Genomic DNA, 23,113 nt, shown 5'->3' with positions numbered 1-23,113 from the left:
TGAGTCTCAATTCCGCTTTTTATCTGAGTTCAGGGCCCGTTTTCAGAGAGTGCCTCTGAGTGCTGATCCAGGATCAGTTAAGCCTTTTAGCTCATAGTAGATGGGGTCAGGATCTGGGCAGGGAGAACCTGATCCTAGACCAGCTCTGTAACTCTGTAAAATTCTTTATGAGTATGGGCCTTGAGCTCCAGAAAGCTGCAGTTGATCGATTGCTTAATGAATGACTCTTTGGTGAAAAGGGCCGTGTTTTGTTTGTGTGTGCGCCGGTACTCATTGAGCCCTGCTCAGAAACGTGCTCCGGCTGAGCGTTTTCGCTCAGTGAGGTCATTGAAGCCAATGCGCTGTTGCGTGCAGGTGAACAATGAAGTATCGATCCTGTCCAATGAGTACGGCTCGAACCGGTACGCCCAGTTTCTGACCGGCCTGGGGAAGCTCATCCACCTGAAGGACTGCGACCCCGACCAGATCTTCCTGGGGGGGCTGGACCAGTATGGGGACGACGGGGAGTTCACCTACTGCTGGCATGATGACATCATGCAAGGTGAGAGAGGTGGGGGGGGGGAGAGCTACAAGACGATGAAGCATAAGCTACAGGGAAACATAGCACTAGCTCCAGGACCATGAACAGCTAGTTACAGTACAATGGAGAGCTACCTGGAAGACAAGGGGGAGGGCTAGCTACAGGACAAGGGGGAGAGCTAGCTACATGACAATAGAGAGCTACCTGGAGGAAAAGGGTCAGGGCTAGCTACAGGACAATGGACAGCTAGCTGCAAGACAGTGGTGAGCTTCCTAGTAGACAAGGGGGAGGTCAAGCTATAGCAAGAAGGAGGGCTAGCTACAGGGCAATGGGCAGCTAGCTACAGGACATGGGGGACAGGAAAGTGGAATTCTTGCTGAAGGGCCACAGAGAGCTAGCTACCGGACCAGGAAGTGTGATCCGTAGGACAGAGGAAGGTTGTAGCTACAGGACGGGATTTTGGGCTACAGGACAGGGGATTTTGGGCTACAGGGCAGGGGAGGTTGTGCTACAAGACAGAGGCAGAGTGAGGCATTATCACCTCAGTTGTCAGGACCGGTGGCTGAAAGTTGAGTTTTGCTGAGGTGCTGTTCCTCACTGCCCTTCAATCTTTCACTCTCTTTGAAAAGTCATTAAAAATTTGCTCAGTCCTAAAAAAAGAAACAAAAGGCAATTTGGGCAATGTGATTTACCGTTGAGCCTGGCAATGTGTGCTGAAATTGTTAACAAGCCATCTAGCTCCAGAATGATTTCCTCTCAGAATTTGTTTTCGGCGTGTCCGAAATTCATGCAAATTTGGCTGCTGCAGGAGTTCAAGTTAATCCTTGAAAATCCTGCATTTATCCTTTAAATTTAATTGAAAAGATGTGCAAAATGTAAATCTTGATTGGGAACCCTCAACGGCAGTACTACAGCGGGCTTGGCAATGAGTGGCGCCGTTGCCAGGGGGCGGAGCTGAGCATTGCCGTCGGGTGCTTAGCGGCTTAGTGGTAGCGGCCTCTGTTGTGGGGGGCGGCTGACGCGTGGCGGATCACGGCGGGAGCGGAAGCTTTACCGCGAATCTTTACCCGCCCAGCGCACCAGACAGGATAAAAATCTGTTGCTGTGGATTCTGGCCAGCTTGGTTAGGCTTTGTTATGAGGGTGGGGTGGGGTGGGGTGGGGGGGTGGTCAGACTTTCTTATCCTCTTATCTCACCCCCACCCCCCCCTCCCCACCCAATCTTTAATGTAGCATGTAGTCTGGCGGCTCCACTGGTGAAATCCTATTAGAGCTCCTGGCAGGCAGGCTTGGCTGAAGCGAGCTCATTTTCTCCCCACAGCCATTTTCCACATCGCCACTCTGATGCCCAACCGCGAGTCGGACAAGGGCTGCTGCAACAAGAAGAGGCACATCGGCAACGACTTCGTCGTCGTGGTCTACAACGGCTCCGGGGACGAGTACAAACTGGGCACCATCAAGGTCAGCCAGGGAATGGTGGAGAACGTGCATACACACACGTGTGCGCAAACACACATACACACACATACGCGCACACACACACACACACACGTGTGGACACACACACACACACACACACACACACATAGGCGCACACACACACACACATACACACACGCATTCCTACAAACAATTATGAGAATGTAGCCTCCCCAAATACTCCCAACAGTCATAGTCCCACAAACACATTCTCACACAAAGTCAAATGTACAAGCATGCATACGCCGAATTTAAAGGCATTGAAACTGAACGCGTAAACTCTGTCCCTGAGAATGCTTGTCCCTGAGAAAAATTGCCACCATCACTTACGGCGCCTTTTACATTTACCGTCCCGGAGTGTGTCAGCCCAGCTGCCGTAACATTACCTGTGAAGGTGCTGTCAGTGTGGAGACCTGTACGAAAAATAAACTTAATAATAATAAACTTTATTTATATAGCACATTTTGTACACAATGTGCCTTACAGAAAGATAAATGAGTAGATAAACAGTAAAATACACAAATATGTAAAATAGCAATAAAAAGGGGCTGTATTACCGGCCTTTACATGAACCCCTCTAATCTCCAGTCACTGGTGACTGGCAGTCGCTTCCTATAGCCTTCACAAGTGTATATCCGTGCAATATGTTCACAGTACTGTGAAAAAATCAGTTTTTCACGGTCATTTTAAAAAAAAGTGATGTGTCTACAAAAGGATTTCTCCACCCACTGTTCCATCTACAAAGAAGCCCCGATTCTCAGGAGCCGGTCAGTGAAGTAAAAACTGATGATGCATGAAAGACTTACATCATCCCCATTACTCTACCGAGGTAGCACTGCGAGGCATAAATGTGGTTTGAGTTAGAGACCCTGTGTGAGTGTGTGTCTGTGTGTGTGTGTGTCTCTGAGAGTGTGTGTGTGTGTGTGTGTGCTGCAATCTTGCTCATTGTATACCCTCTGACTTTCTCCCCACCCCCACCCACCCCATAGGGTCAGTTTAATTTTGTGGAGGTGGTGATCAAACCATTGGACTATCAGAGCAACCTGGTCACTCTGCAGTGCCGCAAAGGTGAGTCTGCCCCCCCCCCTTCCCACCCCCACCCCCCTTCCGTTGCTAGTATTCACTCTATGCAAATACAATGTGGTCAGCTGTGCAGAATTCCTGGTGTTATACCATAGTGATATATAAAGGGGGGAAACAGCCGTGGGTCGGCTTCCTGCTCGGTGCCCATGAGCACTGCTGCAGCGGTGCCGTTAAGTTCAGGGGCAGTTCCAGAACCTTCTTTTCCTGTGTCTCAGACCTGGAGGGGCTCGTGGACACCAGCGTGGCCAAGATCGTTTCGGACCGGAACCTTCCCCTGCTTGTGCGGCAAATGGCACTACACGCCAACGTGAGTGGGGCTCCGACCCACCCTCTCTCTCTCTCTCTCTCTCTCTCTGTCCTCTCACCATCCCTCTCTTCCCCCGATCCTCCCCTTGTCCTCTCTCTCCTCTGTCTTGTTTTCAGGAATGAATTACACAGACATACTTGCACACACGTGTGCACGCACACACACACGCATGCGCACACACGCGCACACACACACACACACACAGACCTACACCATCTCTCTGCGTACTGCAGCTTGGCGCACACTGAATCCCCAAAGAGATCATGAATTTTTCCGTCTTTGGAGACGGCCATCATCTGCAGCCCATGTGAACCCCCCCAGGCTACACTGTGTGTGTGTGTATACTTGTGTGTGCGTGCGTGCGTGTGTGTGTGTGTGTGTGTGTGTGTGTGTGTGTGTGTGTGTGTGTGTGTGTGTGTGTGTGTGAACAGGTTATGAAACCACCGCTGGGAAGGGGGGGGGCAGTTCTCACAGCGAGTGAGGGGGGGGGGAGTAGTGACAGGAAATATGATTTACTGGGAATTTATTCAAAACCACCCTCAGCATCCTGTGGAACACCCACCATTGCTTTACCTTCCTCTGCTCTCTCTCTCGCTGTCTTTCTTTTCTCTCGCTCCCTGTTCCCCCCCTCTTTCTCTCCTGCTCCCTCTCTCTCCATCTCTCCTTCTCTATCTCCCTATCCCTCTCTCTCCCCATCTCTGTCTCTCTCCTCCCTGTCTCTCTCTCTCTCTCTCCCCCCCTTCATCTCTCTGTCCCTCTCTCTCTCTGTCTCTCAGATGGCGTCACTCGTGCACCAGAACAGATCCAATCCCTCCGATGCCTATGCCTCCAAGTGGCTGGCCAGGCTGCGGCACATCAAGAGGATTCGAACCCGGGTAAGAGAGCGGCCCCTGGGCCTCTACAGAGCCCCATGCCTTAAGCGCACCAGCCTTCTCCTCCCCGCTACCGTTCTCCCGTCCTTTCCTCAATCCCTTTCTCTCCCCGTTTCTCCTCTGTATGTAAATGTAAATCTTTCTCTCCCCCCCCCCCCCCCCTAACCCCCCCACTCCCCACCCCACACACATCCAGGCTCAGGAAGAGGTGCAGTCCCGCCCCACGCCCGGGATCTCCCTCACCCAGGGCCACGGCCCAGGGCAGAGCAAGACCCCCTACCAGCAGGGCGGCGGTATGTCCAACCCCGACTCGGGCCAGAGGAAGAGGCTCGTCTCCACTGTGGACGACTTCACTGACTTTGTCTGACATCCTCGCTCCCGATTCGCCGAGAGGGCGTTTTGTCAGCGGGCTTCGGAGCTTATTATTGTGGGGGCCGGGAGTGGTAGGAGGTAGGGGGGGTGTGGCTTCCCATGCCCCTCCCCCAGTCTGAGTTACCAAATTTCTTCTTGTTTTTTTTAATGCTCGGTTAATCACCCTTGACCGTTTTTTCTTCTTCATTTCCACATTTGCCAATTTTCTCTCCGCTTAAGTGTTTCTCATTAGCGTACACACACACACATACACACACACACACACACACACACACACACACACACACACACACCTGTCACACTGGTGTCCCTCCTCCCTCCGCCACTCTCCTGCCCTCTGCATTGCACTGTACCTCAGTGCTGTTTTTACTGTAATGAAGTGTATGCTACACTGTTAATTGGAGCACTTATCCCTGGTCTGTTCACAGTTCTCCCAGCTCGTTAGCCGCAGCTCGTTAGCCGCGGCTCGCGTTAGCGCGAGGAGCGCAGTTCAGTGCCGCAGGCTGATAGAGACAGAGCGGCGCTGGCTCTCTCGCTCTCTCTCTCTCTCTTCACAGGGACGGAGTTTAGCCTGGCCGTCGCATGTGAGAAGCACTTACAGTGGTTGCGCGAGAGGGCGGGGGGGACGGTGGAGTTAAAAAAATAAAAAATAAAAAAATAAAAAAATCGGTTCCCGAATTAGCGCCCATAGACTAAATGAACATCATCTGTCATTTCACAAGGAATTACGCCACAAATTACCACTCCTCCTGCTCCCCCCCCCCTTAAACTTTCATCAGCTCCAGAGCATTCTCATGTGCAGCTGTCGCTAGCCTGTAGCTGGATCTGCCTCTCTGATCGTTTCCAGAATGCCCGGCAAAATGAAAAATGAAATGTATTAAGTGAAACGACTGTGACCAACCCGCATTGTGACGGATTCTGGTCCAATTTGCATTAATCTTTTTTCCCCCTAATGCCTGATGACAGGAACAAGAAATTATGGGGCAGCTTAGCATTTGGGAGAGTGCTCCTCAGTTTAACAAAAGAAGTCAATGAAATGATTTTATATGATAACCTGACTGCAGCGATACTTATAGCAAGTCGATGTTTTTTTTTTGGGAGGGGGGGGGGGGGGGGGGGGGGGGGGGGGGGGGGGGGTAGGGGGTCGTACAGGTGATGTGTATGCTGCTGACGAAGACCCAGCTGTGGAGTACTCCGCCTGACCGGCTAACGCTAAACGTTCTCACAATGTTGCTGGAATGTTTTTTTTGTCAATGTTATAACCGTTGCCACTAGCATCGCAGCAACACTGTGAAAATGGTCTGTATTAGCTGGGTAAAGAGTGACTCCCAGCTGAGAATGACTGAAATTAACTGTGAGATGAGGGGGGGGGGGGGGGGGGGGGGTGGGGTGGTGGGAGGGTAGGAGAGATTAGAATAAACACTAAGCGTCTGCGTGTGTGCAGGTGTGTGCGTACGTGTGAAATAAAACATCCAGTGAATAAAACCAGCGCTGCGTTGAGTTTCATTTCGGAGGTGCCGCATGTGTAATGTGTAACACGGGCGGGCAAGGTGTGACACTGTGGTGGTTATATCCTCTCCCGTTGCGTGCTGTTTTGGATAGGAGGGTTCCTGCAGAATGACAGTGAAGATGGCGGAGGTGCGTTTACAGAAAGGCAGTGGTTACGCAGTGCCGATACCTGGGACGTAGCTGTCAAACTCTTTATTTGACTTTGTCAAGTGCAAAGCAGGTGAAGTGCTACACGTAAGGTAGAATACAAAAAACCAAAAAAAAAAACAAAAAACGCAACAAGACACAAAAAACATAACTTGAATGCATATAACAGCTTTGCCATAATAAGACTTGCTTAAAAATACAACAACAACAAAAAAAAAGCAATTCCTCATCATGCAAGTTGGCTTTGGCACAATGTTGTGTTGGCTGTCTGTAAGCCTTCATCTTATTCTACTTTTTTTTTTTAACTCCCTGATTTATTTGAGGACTTAATAACGCGACACTAAGAAACGGCATTTTCGCCTTCTTTACAGTCAGCTCAATGTGCTGTTTGTACCATCCGTCTGGACTCTTCAGAGACCCGTTAATTTCCTTAATACTGCTTAAAACATATCTTTTTTAAAATTCCACTATAAAAAATAAAAAAAAGCTTGCTTCCAACTTTCGTCACGAAACTGCACATACAAAACATCCCTTCTCATCTCTGGTTGCTTGTCGCTGCAACTAAAAAGTAATCGCGTACCATACGATTAAAGAAGAAAACATAGCGATTTATGTCATTGCTGGCCAAACACGGACAATTCTTTGGGTGACATCGCGGGTGGGGAATGTCGCACGTGCGTGCGCTGATAACGGTTAGCTCATAAACTCCATCTCCGCTGGGAACCTTGGTGCGGAAAGTCTTTTCCGCGTTTGAAAATACTGAAGTCTGGTCAGTCCGTGGAGTACAACTAAAACAACTTTAGTCAGTGCTGTGACCTTATAGCCAATGTAAGGAAAGAAATATTTACAACGGGGTCCATCAATATGTACAAATATACATTGACTACAATTTTTTTTAACTTAAGATGTAATAGTAAAGGAAAATAAGCTTTAAAAAAAGACTTTGCTTTAGTGATGCTGAGGGACTGATGGTCGCGCTGTGATATGGCACGGGGAGGGGGTTTGGGTAACGGTTTTGGGTTGGGGGTCGGCTAACGGTTTGGGTTGAAGGTTGGGTAACAGTTTGGGCTGGAGTTTGGGTCGGGGTTGGGTAACGGTTTTGGGTTGGGGGTTAGGTGACGGTTCGGGTCGGGGTTCGGCAGGTACAGCCGGGCAGCCGAGTTTAAGGAACGCCTCTCTGTGTGAGGACGTCCTGTAAAAGCTGGCCCAGCACTGTCCTGCACATTCAGGGATTCGGGCGGTTACTGAACTGCGGCTGGGCTGAGACATCAGAGGGGAGTGAAGGGCACGCCTCTTCCAGCTCCACCCTGACGCCGCGTAAATGTCCTCCGTTGGCCAGAAATGAAACGAAATGACGGTTGAGGGAGGGGGTTAGGGTTGGATCCCTGAGACAAGGTGAGAGTACCCATAATGCCTGTGGGAGTTCTGCAGAGTTCAAACATAGTTCTGCTAAGGGCAGAAAAAAAACCAAACATAAACGTCACGCGATTTACACACAACAACGATAATGGCACAATATCCTGAAGCACTTCATGTATAATACTCAATGAGGATAATTCTTTTTAGCTGTTTGAAAATAAAAATCAACACAAAAAAAAACAAAAACATTTCGAGTTAAATATGGCATCATATAACAGCTTTACATACAAATAAAGTGCTAGGTACAAAAGACAACTTTTAACTTAAGACCACTCTGGCTGTAAAATGATTATGCAAGCTTTGGCAACTCTACTTGGAAAATGTAAGCGCATGGCCACACCAGACGGTAACCACACTAAGCTTATTACTCTTTATATATTACTAAAAGTGCTTTTAAATTAGATTCAGAACCATCTTTGAAGCAAATGAAAGAAACAAAAAAATGATGTACCCTCGTTTTTCTTTTTTTTTCATTTGTTCTACCCTACTGGTCAGGTTGTGTGTGTGTGTTTAAAAAAAAAAAATCTTCTTCTATGGTGCTGTGGCACTGGGAGAGAGCCTTAGCTGGAGGTCTGTGGAGAGGGATGGAAGCTGGCGAGATCTGGGAAACAGCTGTAATCTTGCTAACCCCCAGGTGACTGATGTCAGCCTTCCCTAGCATGGTGTTCTCCTGAAAGGCTTAGCATTATGTGTAACCCCTTATTAGCCTGACAAAGACCTCCACCTCTCTCTCTCTCTCTCTCTCTCTCTCTCTGTCTCTTTCACTTGCTCTCACTATTTTTCTTTCTCCCTATCTGCAGTGCAGTCCCGGGAGGTTATGTTTGTTCTTGTCTTGCCTCTGGGAGACAAGCATCGAAAGACCAGAGCATAATGCAATCATGAGACGAAGCAAAGCACTCTGCTAGATTCAGTCTCAGCATGTGTTTATATGCGTGTGTGTGTGCATGAGTGTGAAGGTATGGCTTGTGTGGTTTGACATATCTCTGCTCCTGAACACACTGTTACTACAACATATTTGCGACCTGACAACAGCTTCCTTAGCTCATTGAAAACGACAGCAAAAACAATAACAATCAAATATAAAACTGGTACATCTTAAAGCAATGCCGATAGCTGTACACAAAACGAGTCTCTCCTTGTAAGTTCTTTTTTCTTTTCCATTGTTTTTTTGTGTGTTTTTTGTAAGCACAATGAATGCTTTGTCAATCACCCTGGACCTCCAGGGTCACGAGGGTGCGGGGGGGCGGGGGGGGGGGGGGGGGGGTGGAGGGGGGTTGGGTTGTGAAGCTGGCGTCCTGCACCTTGCTACCACATCCCATAAGACACCAGTGCACTCACTGGTGGCCAAGTGTTCGTAATTAGGCCAGCTGCTTAGTGTTGACTAGGCCTGAGGTGCCTTCCTGGGTCCTTTGTGTAAAGGCCGTGATTAGGAACAGTATCGTCTCTCTACCTTCCGGAATGTTCCTGACGAGCGCCCGGCGGCAGGACCCGCTGCCGCCGCCGTCTCGTCTTCCTTGAGTGATTTTTCGGGGGGGGAGGGGGGGCGGTGGGCGTTCTCCGACCCCTCGCCCGAGAGCCCGCCTCCTTCTCGGCGCTCCTCCTTCTCGTTTCCGCGGCCTTTGGTTCCCCGCGACGCTGGCCCCCGGCCGGCCTCAGGGTTTGGGGTGCCCGGAGACGTGCACGTCCGTGTTGGGGTGCACTTTGTTCTTCAGGGGCGGGGGCTTGCGTTTTCGGGTGGGGATGGTGGTGGTGTGCGCCGGGTGGCGGAAGAGGCTGGAGGGGATGGGCTCGGCCTCGCGGGGGCCGTCCCACTCGCGCTGCCGGGGGGCGGGGTTAGGGGCAGGGGCGGGGGCGGGGGTGGGGTTAGGGGCAGGGGTGGGGTCGGGGGCCGGACCAGGGGCGGGGTCTGGGGCGGGGTCGCTGGGGGGCGTGGCCTCCGGCAGCCGCGTCCCGTGGGCGCCCCTGTTGCCGTGGTGCCTCCGTCCCGCAGGGTCCCTGTGGCCGCGTTTCCGGCGGTGGCGGCGGCGGCGGCGCTGGGCCCGCTCCAGCCGGCACTCGGCGCGGTACAGCTCCTCGGTGGCCTGCGTCACCCGGTCCAGCTGCAGCAGCAGCGAGTCGAAGGCCGGCAGCAGCCGCCGGAGCGTGGCGTCCGCCTCCGCCCTCTCCCGCCAGGCGGCCCCGCCCACCGGCCCCAGGCCCGGCCCCTCCCCCAGGCTGCAGGGGCTGCAGGACGTGGGCCTCCAGGACGCCTCGGAGCCGGCGTCCACGCTGTCCGGGGTGGGCGGGGCCTCGGGCGTGTCCAGCGGCGGCAGGCACAGGGACTTGCAGTCGCTGGTGGAGGAGGAGCGGGACGGGGGCAGCTCCATGCCCTCAAAGCGCACCTTGTGCCGGAACTGAGGGAGGCCAGAGAGAGGCAGCGGTAAGGAGACACAGCACAGCACAGCTACAGCACAGCACAGCACAGCTACAGCACAGTACAGCTCACCTACAGCTACAGCTACAGCACAGCTACAGCACAATTGCAGCACAGTACAGCACAGCATGTTACAGCATCATGTAACACGTGTACAAATGTACATGAGTGTGTATGATCTTGCATGTTCATCACACACAGTAAACGGAAGTCCCCCATGCCCCATGCCCCAGCCCACACACAGGAAGTGATGCGTCCCGTACCTCCTTGGCCCGGCTGAGGCCCATCCACATCTTGAGGCGGCGCAGGAAGAGCTCCACCATCTCGTAGTCCTGGGACTCGATGGCGGGCCGGTAGAGCTCGGCGCGGGCCCGGCGGTAGTTCCGCAGCAGCGCCGACGTCACCAGCCACAGCAGCCACAGGCGCAGCAGCGAGAAGCTGCCGTGATAGGCCAGGCAGCAGGCGGAGCAGGCGGGGCCGGTCGGTCGCCAGGACAACAGGCCCCGCCCTGCCCCCAGCAGGGTCAGGCACGCCGAGCCCACGCTGCCGTAGCCGTCTAGCACCGAGTGGAAGAGCTGGAGAGAGAGAGAGAGAGAGTGAGAGAGGAGGGATGAGAGAAAGAGAGAGAGGGGGCATGAGAGGGAGAGAGAAGGAGAGAGAGGGAGAGAGAGCAAGAGGTGGATGAGAGAGGTGGCGGGAGAGAGAAGAGGTAGAGAGAAAGAGAGAGATAGAGAGAGAGAGGGCATGAGAGAAGGAGGAGTGTGCTCTCCTGCTAAATATACCCATGGTAAGCTGTCCTAGTTTAGCACCTGGTTAACACCTAGTAAAGCTAACCTGGTTAGCATAACTAAACTGTATTGTTGAGAAGCATGACTAACTGCACTGGGGAGACAGTGTACTGTTCACTGAGGGCAACCTTCCAAAACTTCAACTACGTGTAGAACAGCAAGCTTAGTTTCAGTCTGAGCTGGAGCGCTTCCACACCCGAACACAAACTCATCCGTCTCTTCAGAAAAACGATGACAAATGATCTGGGGACGCCACAGCTGAGACAGACGGCACAAAATCTTCGTCTCTCCAACACCAGAAGGAACACAGCAGTCGGAAATGATTTTAAAAAATTTTTTATGAGAAGCTAAATTTTGATAAATGACACATCTTCAGTCTTCTGTTTGGTCTGATGGATGAACGGGCTCCGTGTTGAGATCTAATGGTTTCTCCACCCCGGGTCCTGTGGGCCGGTCACATGGTTTATTGTCGAAATTCCATGTGCCTTCATTTGCATATTGTGTATATGCACCTCCCTGCCACTTAGCTTTCAGGACAAACTGCAGTCCCCCCCCCCCCCCCCCCCCCCCCCCCCGACCCACCCACCCCATAAAAAAAGTCATAAAAAACACAATACCACTTCAGCACCAGCAGCTGATCCTTTAAATGACAAATGAGTCACACGATGTGTCAGAACTTCCCAACAGCCTCAAAGTCCCCGTTCTAAGAACATCCAATTTAGTCTGGAGTTCCTCTGTTTCGTCCTCTCCGCCACGGCGAGCTTTGCTGTTCGGGCGTCCAAAAATGTAAAATGTAGGACGTGTTTGTGGAGGGAGAGCCGTGTTCACTTAAAACAGCAATGACCTGTGGGGTTCTGAGGCTTCAGAGCTCTCTACAGAGGACTTAAGAGCTTTACTCATGCAGGAAGTGCTTTACTCATGCAGGAAGTGCTATCTGAAGCGCATCCCCACCGGCTGGGATAAAGCACACTGTTTTTAATTAGTACATCCTGTTCTCTGTTTCTCTGTCTCCTGCACCCTGGGGTGGATATTGAGGTAGAGGAGAGCGAGGCTTTGAGAATCACTGCAATGGGGGGAATTATCATTGTGCTGCCAGTCAAACCCTGCTTATAACAAAAGAGTATTTTGCTCTGGAGAGAAAAATCCAAATGAAAAATCTTCATAGGCTGCAACAGTTTGTATAGGTGTGTGCTGTACAGGTATGTGTCATACAGGTGTGTGCTGTACAGGTGTATTGGGTACAGGTGTGTGTCATACGGGTGTATTCTGTACAGGTGAGAGGTGTACAGGTGTATTGGGTACAGATGAGTGCTGTACAGGTGTATTGGGTACAGGTGAGAGGTGTACAGGTGTACTGGGTACAGGTGAGTGCTGTACAGGTGTATTGGGTACAGGTGTGTGCTGTACAGGTGTATTGGGTACAGGTGTGTGCTGTACAGATGAGTGCTGTACAGGTGTATGGGTACAGGTGTGTGCTGTACAGGTGTATTGGGTACAGATGAGTGCTGTACAGGTGTATTGGGTACAGGTGTATTCTGTACAGGTGTGTGCTGTACAGGTGTATTGGGTACAGGTGTGTGCTGTACAGGTGTATTGGGTACAGGTGAGAGGTGTACAGGTGTATTGGGTACAGGTGAGTGCTGTACAGGTGAGAGGTGTACAGGTGTATTGGGTACAGGTGTGTGCTGTACAGGTGTATTGGGTACAGGTGAGAGGTGTACAGGTGTATTGGGTACAGGTGAGTGCTGTACAGGTGAGAGGTGTACAGGTGTATTGGGTACAGGTGTGTGCTGTACAGGTGTATTGGGTACAGGTGAGAGGTGCACAGGTGTATTCTGTACAGGTGAGAGGTGTACAGGTGTATTGGGTACAGGTGTGTGCTGTACAGGTGTATTGGGTACAGGTGAGAGGTGCACAGGTGTATTCTGTACAGGTGAGAGGTGTACAGGTGTATTGGGTACAGGTGTGTGCTGTACAGGTGTATTGGGTACAGGTGAGAGGTGTACAGGTGTATTGGGTACAGGTGAGAGGTGTACAGGTGTATTGGGTACAGGTGTGTGCTGTACAGGTGTATTGGGTACAGGTGAGTGCTGTACAGGTGTATTGGGTGCAGGTGAGAGGTCTACAGGTGTATTGGGTACAGGTGAGAGGTGTACAGGTGTATTGGGTACAGATGAGTGCTGTACAGGTGTATTGGGTACAGGTGAGAGGTGTACAGGCGTGTGCGTACCAGATGCCCAGCGTGTGAGTACGCCAGCAGCAGCACTAGCAGCGCCGCGGCTGCAGCCAGCAGCTCCCTGGCAGAGCGTCGCAGGGCCCTCCCAAACACGGCCCACTCCCGCAGGAAGCGCAGCTGCTGCGCGGCCTGCAGAGGGAGGGAGGGAGGGGAGGGGAGGGGAGGGGAGGGAGGGAGAGGAGGGGAGGGGAGGGGGTTAAACGGGAGAGAGGAGGAATGGAGGGAAACGGTGAAAATTACGTAGAGGGAAGAGTCTAAAGAGCAGGAGTGGAGCGAAGAGGCCCGCAGTGGAACGCAGCACTTAGGGGAACAGTGGCTACACGTTAGCATCGCGGCTACCTAACTCCACACAACGGGCCCAGAGCGCACTGACACCGCGCTTTCATTCATGCCTTTGGCAAGGGCTAGGTCAAAGGTCGGAGCGAACCTCTGGAACACGTTTGGGCGGGTCCGGTGGTCAGGAGGACGGGGGTGGGGGGATGGGGGGAAGGGGGCTGACTCACCCTGAGCACCAGCAGGAAGAGCAGCAGCGCGGACAGCTGGGCGAAGGCCTGGCTCTGGAGGGCCAGCGGGTAGAAGTCGGTGAAGGCGCGGCGGCGGCGCAGGTGGGCCTCCCACAGGCGGTCGGCCAGCGCGGCGCGGCTCAGGTGCAGCGCGGCTGCACCCAGGGACAGCGCCAGGCTGCACGCCCCCGCCGCGTTCCACGGCCGCAGGAAGTAGCCGCGCCCTTCCCTGCGGGCGCTCACGCCCTCCCTCACGCAGAAGTACAGCACGAACGCCAGCAGGAACACCTGAGAGAGAGAGAGAGAGAGAGAAAGAGAGGGAGAGGAAGGGTGGAGAGAGCGAGGGGGAGGGAGGGAGAGGTGTAGAGGGAGAGAGGGGAGGGGAGAATGAGAGAGGAAGGGTGGGGGAGAGAGGAAGGGTGGGGAGGGCGAGAGGGGGGGAGGTGGAGAGGAAAGAAGATAAGAGAGGGACAATTTTCACTTTCACCACAGCAGGTATTTAAGAACAGCATTGCAGACTGAAAATCATTGTTCTGCAGGTGTGCCCCCTGCACTCTGGCCTAGAACCTTAAATACCATGTCTGGATGTTAAGCATTCTCCTCACACCCATTCTCCGCAGAATGCACAGGTTGCCGTGGTGCCCAGTTCCCCTCTGAGGCGAGGGAGCGGTGGGCACATTACCGCGACTGAGAGAGCAGCGGGGGGAAGTTACCGTGAGCAGCAGCAGCAGGTCCAGGCCGGCGCTCAGCCTGTGCTGGATGCAGGTCTTCAGGTCCAGGCTGGACAGCGCCCCCTGGGGGGAGGGGAACTCCAGCAGGAAGGTCAGCACCGCCAGCAGGTCTGTGTTGGTGTTGTAGAGAGAGAACTCCACGAACAGAGCCCGGGTCCTGAACAGGTACACACACACACACACACAGACACACACACCCACATGCAGACACATAGACACATAGACACACACACATGCACACATACACACATGCACACACACACCCACACACACACAGACATTTACACATGCACACAGACACAGACACACACTGGTCAGTGATACAGTCTATATTCTACTCCCCCCCCCCCCCGAAACATGTCTTAACCTTCCCCCAGCCCCTCTCCATCCCTTTCCCCACCCTCCTCCCACCTCTTCCTCTCTTCCCTTCGCCCCCAGCCTTCTCTCCCCCTCTCCTATCTCTCCATACTCACAGCGAGTCCAGCCACTGGTGTCTCTCCAGGTTTCGGATCACGGACTCTGACGACTCTGCAGACCCCCGCAGGTCCTGGACGTAGCCCCCGCTGTCGTAGATGGAGGCTTGTCCCCAGTGCCACGCCCTGCCAGGGGGAGGGGGGGGGGGTTAGGGAGGAGAAGAGGACAGGAGGGGAACAGAGTCTTTCAGTAACCGGGCACTGAGAACGAGGCCCCTAACTGAAATGCCCCACAGTCCCATACAGACCCGACTCGACCCATTGAGTGACATAAGCTACTGCTTAGGGCCACATAGCTGCCAGGGAGGGGCCCAATTATTCTAAAATACACCTGTTATTAATAATGTTAGGGCCCCTCAAGGGCTATGGCTAGCAGTAGTCCCATACCAGGAAGAGAGAGTGACACTCCTTCAGGAGCACATCTCCCCCCCCCACTCCCCCCCAGCCTGTCTCTGTCAGTCGAAGGGCTGGCAGCATCTGACATTCATTTGCACTGAATGTCACTGACGCTGACCTTCAGGAAACGTGATTGTCCTTAATGGCGGCGATTTGCTTCAACGCCGTCCAATCAGTTTCCCCCTTTGTCCCCGCGCCGAACTTTTCCCACTCGGAGCGCCTGGTTAATTATCCCAGGGGAAATGCCATCGGAAGGCTGCTGTAAACCAGACTGCCTTCCGCAACCTTTAATTAGATGTTCGCAAAGGTAAATCAAATGAGTCTGTGGGCATCTAAAAGAGAAAGCAATTTCGCAAGGCGGACGCAGCTGAACGGACCCAATTTAATTTGTGCTCAGATAAAAAAAAATGGAATTTAGGCAAGTTTCACCCCACTTTTGTTGCAGAAGCACTGAGTGAAAAATTGTCTGGACTCTTGACAATAGCAGCTTATTGGACCGAGCAGGCCAAGTTTGACTGAGACAGTTTGCCCTGTCAGTCTCCTGCAGGTCTTTCTCGCACACACACACACACGCACACGCACACGCACACACACACACACACAAGCACACACACACTTACCCCGTGGCACTGGCTGGCTTGGCGGTCCAGTTCTGGGTGAGGTTGGATCCCGCCCCTGTCCACCCAAAGCCCACAGTTCTGTTCTCGGGGGCGGAGCCAAAATGAGCACACCCACCCCAGGAGGAGTCACTAGTCACGTGTTCCATACTGGGACAGCCTATCATAAAGGGCGGAAAGAAAGGTAGAAACCCCTGAGCCAGCAGCAGACTCTCACAGGTTAATGTTGGTGGGGTAAGTGGAACAGAGTAGGAGTCAGAAGCCAGTGAGTACCAACATTATATTACACAGCATTACATCTCCTGACTAAACACGCTCATACTAAAGGTACAGTGGAGGTACATTTTTGTACATTTCTTTAGGAAAATTTCCCAAATGCTTCAGAGGAGAACACGCGCTTGTTGGCCTTGTCCCAGATCGATAGCCGAGGTTACATCTGATGAACGGGATCGGGCATTCCAAATCAGGGAGGAAAAGGGGAAAATGCAACAAAAAAAAAAAACTAACGAGAAAAATAAGTACAAAAACAGAAATGAGGATTTAGCATGACACAGGTATCACAGAAGTGCCCCTAAACAAGAGCATCTGGTCAGATAAAGGGTAGCTTTGCGACGTGAGCTATAAGCGCTAATGCAAACTAGCTTCTGCGCGACCAACGGTTACAGACTCCATTTTGTCTCCCGTGCCGATGGCTTGATCAGTCACAGGCTCAAGGCTTAAGATGTGTCAATACTGCCTTACCAGACGTGTCTATACAACAGACGCGTGGGATTTGGATGCAAGCCTTCGCTTAGGACTAAGACGACTGCTCCCTCGTCCAAATTGCTTATTAAGCCCTGTTAAGCTTTAAGATTTATCATTGCGCCCTTTTCACTGCCTCTAAATGCATCTTTCATTTTCAGTTTAGTCCAGCGGTTCAATCCATCCAGCAGGAAGCACACGCAGATGCAGATGCAGATTCTGATTGACATGGACATATGCCCCGGCAACAAGAGCACAAAAACTTGATGAATTTTTTGATGAAGATGAATAGACCAGTAGAACCTTAGTCATTAGTAACCAGCCCTGTTCCTGGAGATCTACCATCCTGTAGGTTTTCATTCCAACCCTAATTTGGCACATCTGCTTCTACTAATTAGCAGTTGAACAAGCTCTCAGGCTGTTGAATGAGGTGTGTTTTGTTGGGGTTGGACTGAAAACATACAGGAAGTTAGATCTGCAGGAACAGGGCTGGTTACCAAATGCACTAAGAGGTTTATGCAGGACTGGCCAAATATGACCCAGGGGAAGCCTCTTCGCAACCAAAGCTCAAAGAGCCGCATTCCCTAAATCCCCGTCCCTATACTCCCCCTCCCCAGCCCCCCATTCTCACCATGACTGGCCCGGATTTGTCGTAGCCGGGGGACCCCCAGGAGCAGGCTGCCGGTCTCTCGCATCAGGGCCTGTCTGTCCAGCAGAAAGGGCAGCAGAGACTGGGACAGCCACGCCCACACCTCCTCTCGCCTGCACACAGAGATCACATCAGGCTCATCTGCACTCGACCCGCCTTGCCTGGCGCACATAGGGACACTGGTTACATCAAATCTATCTCCACTCAACTAACCATGCCTGGCAACAGACACAACAATCACATCTGACGCATCTGTACTCAACTGGTCATGCCTGGCCATGGGAGTGAATGTACCCTTCATGAATGTGCTGACTGAAGCAGTATCCAAAATGAGAAGCTGTTTCATAACAGAGTCATCTGGACAAACATATAGTGATGTTTGCAAACCACTTGTCGCATTTGTATTAGCTTATGAAAAAATGGATATGACAGTGATAACTAGATAAAAGTGTTAGAAAAAGAAATTAGCTGTGTTTGCTGATGCATTAGAGATTATATGAATTGTAAATTTATTATTCAGTTAGACAAGTTTGCCAGTTGGACACCTAGCATCTCAATTAATATAGTGTGTCAAAATCCAAAGGTTAAGATGACTGAAGCAGAAAGAAAAAATTAAGTCAGTTGCCAGATGATCTCATTTCATGGGTCAATTTTATTAACCCCAAAATGCATTACATTTATTAAAGAGCAAACAATTACTCTGATACAAATCTTTATACCCTATACCTGAAATAAACTCTTGGTTCCTGTCCACCAATCAGGTGGCAGACAACTGAACGGTCATTCTCAAATCTCAGGATGCAATGTATATGCCATGTGAAAAATGTTTTGTAAGTCTCTCTGGATAAGAGTGCCTGCTAAATGCCTGTAATATAATATAATGTAATGCAATCTACCAGTTTGTTTCAATACTACTGACTTCACTTTCAAGGTCTCCTTTATTGCACAGAATGAGAGCTACATGACCACAGTAAAAGCAATATAAACATATCCTCCCACTCACCCAGGGAAATGAAATGCAATATAAAATAAAATCACAAAAAAATGAAACCACTCCAAAAAAAGAAAACCAAATGGAAAACAAGAACATGAACTAAATAAGAGGCAAATGCACACACAACCACATCTACAGTGAATGGTCCATCTTACCGAGACTTCAAAATAAATGAAAAAATAACTCAATTTGCAGAATAAGAATCATTTGATGTTCATGTGCAAATTCGCTTAGACCTTAAATACACACTCTGAAGCTCTTCACACAGCTTTGATTTCAAACCAAATCCCCTCTCTGGGCAAGCTTAACATCCCAGAAATGGAGCTTATTAATGCCTGCTGAACTGGGTTTCCATAGCGCCCAAAGAAGTTTTGACTTTCTCGCTCGTATTTTAGTGAGTTTAATTTGAATCAGGCAATTTACTGTACGATTATAAGTTATAATTACGTCATAAATTAAAATTTTCACAGAACCATGAAAAACTATAATATAATATAATATATGACCTACAGGTAATATTCATAAATATTCATATTTCTTGGAGCATTTGAAGAAATGACATTAGCACTGTAAAAAAAAAAAAAACTGCAGGGATTGTGAAGGTTTTTAATTAAATCTGCTGCTTCAGCAGTCTTCTCTAAAACAGTTTCCTCACTTCCCCTGTCCTCGGTCCCCATAACTTCCAGGCCGTTCATAATTTAGAACCATGTCTTAAGATGTCCGACCTGCAATACGCGGCACGCATGAACGCGACACGTTTAAAACGGCGTCGCAAGACTGAGAGCCCCACAAGACCCACAAATGAACACTAATTAATTTGTGTAATTTTTAGAACTGAAGTTGTTCCGCTCTGGCAGTTGATGTTTTTGTAGACTTGCTCTGTTGAAAACGCGGGTACACGCGTGTGACTCTGTGACGTCTCCAGCGCGTGTACCAGTGTTCGCCCCGACCGCGTGACCGTACCTGGCGATGCTGCTGAAGTCCGGCGTGTGGAGGCGGAGCCGCAGCTGACTGCGCAGCTGCAGACTGTGTGCGTCCCGGCTGGAGTCTGCGTAGTTCATCAGCAGCACCACCAGCAGGAACAGCATGTACAGCAGGAAGTTCTGTCAGCAGCACAACGGACGGGTCAGAGAGGGCAGGGTGAGCGTTACTGAGCGTGTGTGCAGTGAGTGTGTGTATGAATGAGACACACTCCTACCTTCAGCATGGTGTGCAGTGTGTGTGTATAGTGTACAATGTGTATAGTGTTCGAGAGACACAGTGTCCTACCTTCAGCATGGTGTGCAGTGTGTGTATAGTGTTCAGTGTGTATATAGTACAGTGTGCAGTGAGTGTATAGTGTAGTGTCTGTATAGTGTACAGTGTGTATAATGTAGTGTGTGTATAGTGTACAGTGTGTATAGTGTAGTGCATAGTGTTTGAGACACAAGCTCTCCTACCTTCAGCATGGAGTGCAGTGTGTGTACAGTGTGTAGTGTGTATAGTGTACAGTGTGTATAGTGTTTGAGACACAAGCTCTCCTACCTTCAGCATGGAGTGCAGCACGCGCACTTTGCGGGCCTCCTCCCGGGCCTGGAACAGGGCGAATCCCTGGGGCGGCCGCACCCTGGGGATGCGCTGGCTGATGTGCTCCACGCGGGGGCTCTCCACCAGCACGTCCTGCTCCTCCGGCCGGAGCCTCCGCACCACCAGGGCGAAGTACAGACCCTCCAGCAGCACCTGCACAGAGAAGCATTACACCTGTATCACTTCACCTGCAGACAGCATGACACCTGTATCCCTCCACCTGCAGACAGCATGACACCTGTATCCCTCCACCTGTACAGAGCACATACTAAAGAGCCCTTACACCTGTATCCCTCCACCTGTACAGAGCACACACTAAAGAGCCCTTACACCTGTATCCCTCCACCTGTACAGAGCACACACTAAAGAGCCCTTACACCTGTATCCCTCCACCTGTACAGAGCACATACTAAAGAGCCCTTACACCTGTATCCCTCCACCTGTACAGAGCACACACTAAAGAGCCCTTACACCTGTATCCCTCCACCTGTACAGAGCACACACTAAAGAGCCCTTACACCTGTATCCCTCCACCCGTACAGAGTGTACTCCAGAGAGAGGCCAGTACCTTCAGGGGCTCCAGGATGAAGAAGGAGGCCAGGAAGCTGCTGATGACCGAGATGAGCCACATGAGAGCCACCTTCTCACTGAAGCCCAGGCCCAGCCACACCGCCAGGCCGCTGGACAGCGCCAGCACCGCCCAGCTGCCCAACAGCGCCGCCTGGCCACACCAGGGGGGAAACCGCCGCTGCCGACACATGTCCGCCATTACTGTAGGAGAGGGAGAGGGAGAGGGAGTGAGGAGGAGAGAGGGAGGGGGGAGAGAGGGAGAGGGAGGAGGAGGGGGGGAGAGAGAGGTAGGGGAGAGGGAGGGGGGGAGAGAGGGAGAGGGAGAAGGAGAGAGGGAGAGAGAGGTAGGGGAGAGGGAGAGGGAGGGGGGAGAGAGGGAGGGGGAGAGAGAGAGGTAGGGGAGAGGGAGGGGGGGAGAGAGGGAGAGGGAGAAGGAGGGAGGGAGAGAGGGAGAGATGGAGAGAAAGGGATTGGGGAGATTGAATGAGAGATTAAGATTACAGTAATAATATTAATATCATTAACTTGGTTCTCATTGGTTTCAATGTGTTCTCGCTGCTGTTTTGTTTATGTACAACGTTCAACGTATTGGCAATGTTTCCAATATTAATTTCATGCTAATTCAGTGTTATTAACTGAAGTGAATTGAGAGAGACGCAGAGATAGAGAGTTGAAATGGAGAGGATGTGTCAGGTAGGCCAATCTGTGTGAAATACAGAACACGCACTTAGCTGCCCACAACTGAGCACTGCTAAGTGCTCTCAGCCTCTAATCTGTGTGAAAGACGAGACATACCCGTAGCATTGATCAGGTGCTCAAGTGAGGTCAGGTAAGTGCTCAGGTGTGGACAGGTAAGCACTCTTTTGTAAGCAGTTAAATGCTCAGATGTGAGCAGGTAAGAGATCAGGTATGAGCAGGTAAGTGCTCAGCTTTGAGCGGGTAAGTGCTCAGGTGTGAGCAGGTAAGTGTTCAGGTATGAGCAGGTACGTACTCAAGTGTGAGCAGGTAAGTGCTCAGGTGTGAGCAGGTAAGTTCTCAGGTATGAGCAGGTAAGTGCTCAGGTATGAGCAGTTAAGTACTCAGGTGAGAGCAGGTAAGTGCTCAGGTGTGAGCAGGTAAGAGTTCAGGTGAGAGCAGTTAAGTACTCAGGTGTGAGCAGGTAAGTACTCAGGTGTGAGCAGGTAAGAGCTCAGATGTGAGCAGGTAAGTACTCAGGTGTGAGCAGGTAGGAGCTCAGGTATGAGCAGTTAAGTACTCAGATGTGAGCAGGTAAGTACTCAGGTGTAGGCAGGTAAGTACTCAAGTGTGAGCAGGTAAGTGCTCAGGTGTGAGCAGGTGAGTGCTCAGATGTGAGCAGGTAAGTACTGGGGTGTAGGCAGGTACACACTCTCACCAGTGCGGGACGTAAAGGCGGTCTTGGGCGGGTCCCTCCTCACGGCCCCGGGGGGAAGAGGTTCATTCAGCTTCTGGAGGAGGATCACTTCCGTCTTATCCCCGAAAATACTGGACCTGCCCACCGTGGACAAAGAGGGGGTTACAAATCTGTCCTGGGACATACACTCGACCACTTGTATTACAATCAGTGTATTAGCTAGAACAACAGTGAATTTGCACAGTTAGGACATCAGTCAAATTTTACAGTTAGATCATCGAATTTTCATAATTAGAACCTCAGTGATTTTTAATGAGTAGAACATCAGTAAACTGGATCATCAGTGAACGTGCAGGGCATCTGCCTGCTGAGGAATCTGTCTTAGAAGGCACCAGTCACGTTTCCATATCCACACCGCGCAAATTCATCGATATGCAAGTCCAACTGAAAGGCTGTATTCACTGCACTCCAGGCCCCCGCTGATTCTCAGAGCCTAAAGACTGGTGGGGGCCTGTGAAAGAGACAGCGCCCCCTGCAGGCTGCCGTCGGCGTTCTCCACACTCACAGGTCTGCCATCTCGCTGTCCGTCTGCGAGAAGAACTGCTGGGGGTCGCAGAGGCGGGACACCTGCAGCTGCCCGTCCGCCAAGATGCGCTTGATCAGATCCTCGTCTGTGATGGGGGGGGGGGTGAGAGGAGGGGGGAGAGGGGGGGAGGGGGAGGGTGAGAGAGGAGAGGGGAGGGAGAGAGGAAAGGGGGAGGGGGGTGAGAGAGGAGTGAGGGGGGGTTAAGTTCAACCAGAGGGCTGCAGTTTGAAATACCCCCTGCAGGTGAGTCACAGCTACCCTGGAGAACATCACCATGCCCAATATCCAGCTGTATTAATGACTAATATGTAAACCACCCTGAGCATAGGAGTCTGCTGAAGAGAGTCACACAGAGTGGACTGAGAGAGAGAGAGAGAGAGAGGGGGTGAGGGAGGAGGAGAGAGGGAGGGAGACAGTAGACAGGAGAGGGAGGGAGGCACAGTAGGCAGATGGTGGGAGGTAGAGTAGACAGAGAGAAGAGAGAGGGAGGAGACAGTACACAGAGATGGAAGGAGACAGAGTGAGATAGAGGAGAGAGAGAGAGAGAGGCGCTCACCCCGTGGGCTGTATTCATTTCAGTTCAAATTTATCAGCATGACTAACCGATTTCGTTGCCAAGGGACGGAATGAAACCAGGTGTAAAAAAGCACAAAAACCAATCATCTACACACCACAAAATAAATAAGCCGTCTCATGTGAACTCCCAACCTGCCGTCTCTGCAGATAACTTCAACGAGTAAATTTCTGTAGCTGTGCTTCAGAGAGTCTGTT

General features: G+C 51.3%; 2 protein-coding genes across 10 annotated transcripts in view; one reads left to right on the top strand and one right to left on the bottom strand.

Moving 5' to 3' along the window:
- Nucleotides 1-6,120, top strand: part of tsc2 (TSC complex subunit 2) — a 40,118-nt gene extending 33,998 nt beyond the window's left edge. For all 9 annotated transcript variants that reach the window (XM_035404956.1, XM_035404953.1, XM_035404952.1 and 6 more), the window contains 6 exons: nt 355-541; nt 1,841-1,980; nt 2,988-3,066; nt 3,297-3,388; nt 4,165-4,263; nt 4,457-6,120. In XM_035404956.1, the coding sequence (XP_035260847.1) occupies nt 355-541; nt 1,841-1,980; nt 2,988-3,066; nt 3,297-3,388; nt 4,165-4,263; nt 4,457-4,627 (768 nt within the window). In that variant the 3' untranslated portion in view covers nt 4,628-6,120. The remainder of the gene's footprint in view (nt 1-354; nt 542-1,840; nt 1,981-2,987; nt 3,067-3,296; nt 3,389-4,164; nt 4,264-4,456) is intronic.
- A 2,847-nt stretch (nt 6,121-8,967) lies between these two features.
- The window catches only part of pkd1a (polycystic kidney disease 1a), a 100,144-nt gene continuing 85,998 nt past the window's right edge, over nt 8,968-23,113 (bottom strand). Inside the window, exons 35-48 of the mRNA XM_035404251.1 lie at nt 22,322-22,427; nt 21,778-21,893; nt 20,383-20,585; nt 19,773-19,967; nt 19,212-19,351; nt 17,237-17,367; nt 15,868-16,024; nt 14,852-14,977; nt 14,361-14,535; nt 13,648-13,935; nt 13,139-13,273; nt 10,384-10,695; nt 9,602-10,100; nt 8,968-9,541 (exon numbers count right to left, since the gene is read on the bottom strand). Coding sequence (XP_035260142.1) covers nt 9,360-9,541; nt 9,602-10,100; nt 10,384-10,695; nt 13,139-13,273; nt 13,648-13,935; nt 14,361-14,535; nt 14,852-14,977; nt 15,868-16,024; nt 17,237-17,367; nt 19,212-19,351; nt 19,773-19,967; nt 20,383-20,585; nt 21,778-21,893; nt 22,322-22,427 — 2,765 coding nt within the window. The 3' untranslated portion in view covers nt 8,968-9,359. The remainder of the gene's footprint in view (nt 9,542-9,601; nt 10,101-10,383; nt 10,696-13,138; nt 13,274-13,647; nt 13,936-14,360; nt 14,536-14,851; nt 14,978-15,867; nt 16,025-17,236; nt 17,368-19,211; nt 19,352-19,772; nt 19,968-20,382; nt 20,586-21,777; nt 21,894-22,321; nt 22,428-23,113) is intronic.

Source organism: Anguilla anguilla, chromosome 2 (genome assembly GCF_013347855.1).
Source record: "Anguilla anguilla isolate fAngAng1 chromosome 2, fAngAng1.pri, whole genome shotgun sequence".
Classification (NCBI taxonomy): domain Eukaryota; kingdom Metazoa; phylum Chordata; class Actinopteri; order Anguilliformes; family Anguillidae; genus Anguilla; species Anguilla anguilla.
The sequence above is the reverse complement of the archived record's forward strand: the minus strand, read 5'-3'. Positions and strand labels throughout refer to the sequence as shown.